This window comes from Protopterus annectens, chromosome 3.part0 (genome assembly GCF_019279795.1).
Source record: "Protopterus annectens isolate FY-2018-M chromosome 3.part0, PAN1.0, whole genome shotgun sequence".
Classification (NCBI taxonomy): Eukaryota; Metazoa; Chordata; order Ceratodontiformes; family Protopteridae; genus Protopterus; species Protopterus annectens.
The window spans coordinates 131,646,529-131,652,528 of NC_056731.1; the positions used below are offsets into that span (position 1 = coordinate 131,646,529).

Below are 6,000 nucleotides of genomic sequence, written 5' to 3' on the forward strand. Positions count from 1 at the left end.
AAGTCACTGAACAGGTGAACCAAGATGTTTATCATGAGGAACATTTGGAAAACATCGCTATTATCTCATTTTTAACTTCTCAAGTAACTGTTTTGCACTTTGAACTGCATGTTCTGCCAAACCATTTGACTGCAGATACACTGGGCTACTTTTGACATAAGTAAAGTCCCATTCTTCAGCAAATCTTATGAACTGTTGGCTTATAAACTGCATGCCATTATCAGAAATAACTTTGTGTGGACTACCATGCACTGCAAAATGATGCTTCATCTTAGTAATGACAGTACTGGATGCAAGGTTAGGAAGTAAGTCAATCTTGAACCAAGTGGAGTAAGAGTCTACTAACACCAGTTAACATTGACCATTCCACTCGAAAATGTCGGTGGTTACTTCTGTTGATGTGGCTTAATACTGTTGCACACTGAACAAAATAAAAGTGCTCTCTAAATGTCTTGTGACATAGAAGGCCAAAATACTAGTCCTCTCGCCCTTGTTTTGGTAGATTCAGTTCCTGATGACTATGATGCAAGATAGTAATGTACTCTGGTTGCAAGGACTTTGGAACAATTACTTTCAGACCCCTCACAATGATACCTTTGTCAGACAAAATCTCATTTCTGTATGGAAAGTTGCACTTCTTGAGGTAAACTAGATCACTTTGACATCCATCCATGATTGATAAAGTGGTTGAGCCTTTGTAAAACTGGATCTGTGGCTGTGTGATCTCTCAATTCAAGACATGTGCAAGAAAAAATTCTCACATCCATGACTTCAAAATCAAGGTCTTCATTCTTATGCTGTTTTGTGGTGTTTCTGGGTGATCTGGATAATGTATCAGCAAGATAAAGAAGTTTACCTTTCTTGTAGACAAGATTGAAATTATACGTTTGCAATCTCAGCATCATGCGTTGGCTGCAGCTGAATGTATAGGTTTTGTCAAGATAGTGACTAAAGGTTGGTGGTCTGTTTCGATCTGGATAGGTCTACCATAAACATAATCATGGGACTTCGAACATGCAAACACAATTGCCAAAAGCTGTTTCTCAATCTGGGCATACTGTGTTCAGTTTGGGTAAGAGTTCTCGATACATAGGCAACAGGTTGATCCTCTTGTAGAATGACTGCACCTAGACCAAATTTCGAAGCATCACAAGAAAGTGTAACTGGTTTGTGAACTTTATAGTATCTGAGTGTTGGTGGGCTAGCAATTCTCTGTTTCTGGACTTCACTTGCTCTTTGGTTTTGCTCTAACCAAGACCAGGATACATCTTTACATGTCAGCTCTCTAAGCGGTGCTGAACGTAGGCACAAGTCTGGAATAAACTTGCCTAGGTAGTCGACCATGCCAAGAAAACGTTGCAAGGCTTGAACATTGTTTGATGCTGGGATCTCAAGAATGGCTGTCTTGAAGGGTCTGGTCTTAAGCATGTACTAGTAAGTAAATGACCAAAATAATTGACCACCTACTAACTGTGGCGCTGTGCTGGTAAATTACAATGCTTACAGGGAGAATACTGGAGATACCGAAGGAGCTGGACTCTGAGGAGCATCTTGCCTGATCTGCACAACAGTGGTGAACTGTTTTTTTTTTTATTTTTGTACTAGTCACAGACTGTTCATATCAAATGCCATGTCTAAACACAAGAATGCTCATTGATGTACTTACTACCAGTGTACCTTAGGCCAAAGGCCAGTGATTAATGTTCTAGTTAAGCTATTAGACATGAGGCCATATTTTTTGGACACTTAGGCCAAAAGACATGCCAAGCTTTGAGCTGGGCAAGACAGCGGGATCAGAAGGTGGCTAGACACAGGAAACCCTTAACTGGAATGAGCATTCCTTGGAAGCATCTAATTCATGCTCCTAATAGAATGAGTTTAGCTGTCATATCTGTAGAAGGCAAACTGAGAGGAACTCCTAAATCCAATGGGCACACCCTGCTCTGAAGTGACAGTGCCTCTGTCTTGCTGCTGAATATAGGATGGGGTGTCATACAGTTGTGGTTCTGGGACCTTCAACTGTTGTAACATCTCTTACAAGTTCTCTAGGATAAAGAATATATCTGTAAATCTGGAGAGGGTAGCAGCAGGAGCTCTCTCAGCGTTCTCAGATTTAAGTTTAATACATTCATAATGGGCTGAGAAATCCATCAAGGCTGTGTATCATCTCTTTTGTTTATGACTTTCATGGGCAACATATTAAAGCTGAGGCAGCATCTGCAAAGAATCAGGAAAATGTCATAAAATTGAAAACGCAAACTCTCGAACGCTCACATGAGCGAATCAAAAACTCAAAATTGGTATTGTGGGGGGTTGTGCCCCCCCACTAAATATATATTCCTACTCCAAGATCGCACTACAGTGAGAAAAGGGCAAACATTCCAATCTTCACAGTACTGTGATCCGAAAATACCACTTTTGAGTTTCTGATTATTCACTCATGTGAGCGTTCGAAAGTTTGCGTTTTCGTGTTTCTGAAGTAGCTCAAGAGAATCTTGTCTGTGGACATGAGCGCTATTGTTTATAGATAATGTTGCTCTCTTAGCCTCAAGTTACTTCAGTTTCCAATAAGCATTGAAAAGGGTACTGCTGTGTGTGAAGCAGTTGCGATGAAAGTTAGTCAGAAGTCATGGTTCTCTCCTAGAGTAGGCGGAATGCTCTCTGCAGGTGAGGTACAGCAGGTGCCTCAGTGGAGGGGTTTAAGTATTAAGGGGTCCGTTCACAGACGGTGATAGATAGGATTGAGAGACTGAATATTAAATGGATGCAGTGGTTGCAGTACTGTAGACACTGTATTGGACTGTGGTGATGAAGCAAGAAACAAATCAAAGTTCTCAAATGTATCAGTCAGTCAGTCTGTGTCCCCATCCTCACCTATGGTCATGAGCTTTGGGCACTGACTGAAAAGTTGAAATGATGCAAACAGGTCACGGAACTGAGGTCCTTTCTCATGGCAGAGTTAGCAGCTCAGCAGTCCAGGAGGACCTCTGCTTACAAGTATTGCTACTTTGGCATGAGAGGAGTCAGTTGTTGCAGTTTAGATAGGCTCCCATAACTGAGAATCCCACAACTCTCAAAAATAAGGTGCGAATTCAAGCATAATATTACAGCAAATGCCAAAACTCATAAGGTGTGAGTTCAAACAGATTACAGCAAATGGCAAAACTCAGTGTAAAACCTTTAATTTTTTTAGGGGGAGGTTATAATCCTCTGCACTCCCCCTACCTGTATATACTTATTCCGACTTATTTACGTAACTCAGTATAAGGGGAATTCTGAGATACTGCAAACTATTCAGAATATATATTTTAGATACTTACATCTACAGTCTCATTGTTCTGAAAGTTGGAAATATTTTCCTTGGGAACGTCAACAATCACTGAGTTGGGGTATCTCTTGAGGATCTTTTCTGGACACCTGCCTCTGGAGTTCTTCCAGGTATGGCCCAGTGGAGGAAGGCCCAGTGACAGGTCAGGAAGGGATTATCTTTCAGCTTGCGTGGGAGCATCTGAGGATTCTACAACACAGACTGGAAATTGTTGAGGTGACAGGTAAATATACTGTGCTCAGACTTATATCACCTTGACCCTCTTCGGTACACAAAGTGTAGAAAGTGAAAGGAAAGAACTCCAGATCTTTACTAATGAACAAAATGTATGGGAAACATAGTCACTTTTGAGAGATGCTTTGCTTCAAGAAATTGTTTAAGAAACATAGACAATGTCATTTCTTTTCCAACAATAACTGTTTCAAGAATCTTTGAATGGTGCTTGTAAAGAAAAATAAGTGATAAACTGGAACATCTAAGGATCACTAGAGTGTAAACATGTTTAAGTATTAAATACCAGTCTGAAAATGAAACTCCAAAAGAGACTCTTTAGGGCCCTGCTGCCAGAAACCATGAGAAAAGATTGCTGGAAGCTTTTGGTACAATTTTAGAGGCATCACTATCCATATAACTGTTATTTTAATATGCAGGGAAATACAGACAGGGACTTAAAAAATATTTAAGCCAGATGTCTCACTTCAAAATGCAAAAAATATGAACTGATACACAAGTACACTCCTATTCTCCTTGGAGCTAAGTTTTTTCACCACAGTAAAATTATTTACACTTAACAGTGTATCCAATTTTAACTTTTTTGTAATTTTTTTGTATATTTTACTGCCCTGTTATATGCTAAGCTCAAATATAGAATGGTGATGATGGTGGTGATGAAGTATTGCATAATATGAATTTTATTATAAAGTAAAATATTTAAGATAGAGACAAGTATGTATAATTCTTATTCTGTGATTTATGACAGATGTTTCAACGGTAATAATCTGTAGCCATATACTTACCTGCATTCTAAGATGAAATGCATAGAGTTAGAGGTACTCTTTCATGAATTTTGCTTTCATGAAACAGTGTGTGTCTTAACAGCTTGTTTTCTTGTAAAGTATATTTAATAACTCAGTTTTGTACATTGCCATTTTAAACAGGGTTCTCAAGGAGAGCAGAAAAGTGAACGAAAGCCACCAGAAAGGACTGCATCACATGAAGAAGAGGAGCCTAGGCATGAGCCCACAAGACGATCACATCATCGTCCATCATCATCTGCAGTACATCATCACAGTCACCAAGGTGCTGTGAGTCGTGGTCTCTCAAGGCAGGACACATTTGACTCTGAAACACAGGACAGCAGGGATTCTGCATACATAGAGCCAAAGGAAGACTATCCAGAAGAACCAGAAGAGCATTATGAGTCCCACAGGGATCATAATCATAGGGACGAGTCACATACCAGTAGTGACCACAGACATCGGGAATCACGACATCGATCTAAGGAACAGGACCGAGAACAAGACCACAATGAGAGGAATAAACATCGTAGCCGTCACAAATCCAGGGACCCATACTGTGAAAAAGACGGTGATGTAGTATCCAAAAAACGCCATGACACTGGAGAGTGGAACAGGGCTGTTTACATCCGCCAATAAATTTGGCCTGGCAGCTCCTCTAGTTATGTTCTCTCTTTTTTTTTTTTTTTTTTTTTTTTTTTTTGTTTGAAGCTGTCTTGTGTACAAAATGTCCACTGTCAAATCTTCAGGTCTACACTTCAAAAATTGTAGTATACGTCTGTAAGCTACTTTGTACTGCTATTACTTGAACAATGGCATGTCATAGCTAAATATACATATATACTTATTTTTTGGATAATTATATATATGTGTGTGTATATATATATATATATATATATATATATATTTATATATATAAACAGATATATATGTATGTATGTCGCAGCATGGTACAATTACAGATTTCCTGGTGTACTGTGCTTTGCATTTGAGATGTTTTTGGTAGCTGCCACTTGATCAATATATGTTGCCATCATGATGAATGTTAATGTTTTAGTCGAGAGATGGTTGAAAGGTGACTTGGTCTCCCGGAGTATCCAGTAAGCCTGGAAATGCACAGATAATTTAATTCTTTATTTTCCTCTGGTATTTTTTGTAAGTTACTTAATTCTGAAGTTGCTTAAAACTGAGGACCACTATCTGTTACTTGTACTTCAGTAGATGACGTCAGGGGCAGAAAACGGTCTTGCCTTACACACAAAGGGATCATTGAAAGTTATTTTAGTATTGATACCCTCTGCTGTACATACAGTTTGACACTGTTTATATTTGTTGTTTCTTCAGACACCTCTAATGGAATAACATAGACTCTATCAACAACATTTCAAAGTCCTTGCACTGTGTCTTTTTTTCTCCCCTTGTGTATTTTGGTTACATTTTGCATACCACTCAAATGTCATAGATTTTGCCTGACAGTTTTCCAATCTACTTTATAGGGATGGCATTCATGTAACTGAGCAGTGGGATTATAAGCACAAAATACATTTACAGATAGATAAATAAAAGTTAGAAATAAGTTCCTAGTGCCCAAAACAAGACATTATTGTAGCTTTATTACCTATTCATTCTTGGTGAATACTTTTACTCTTCTAAAGA

The 6,000-nt window shown here is 38.8% G+C and overlaps 1 protein-coding gene across 11 annotated transcripts in view; it reads left to right on the forward strand.

Moving 5' to 3' along the window:
- Positions 1–5,726, forward strand: part of CACNB2 (calcium voltage-gated channel auxiliary subunit beta 2) — a 1,902,347-nt gene extending 1,896,621 nt beyond the window's left edge. For all 11 annotated transcript variants that reach the window (XM_044064636.1, XM_044064629.1, XM_044064630.1 and 8 more), the window contains one exon: positions 4,486–5,726. In XM_044064636.1, the coding sequence (XP_043920571.1) occupies positions 4,486–4,983 (498 nt within the window). In that variant the 3' untranslated portion in view covers positions 4,984–5,726. The remainder of the gene's footprint in view (positions 1–4,485) is intronic.
- Positions 5,727–6,000: the final 274 nt, after the last annotated feature.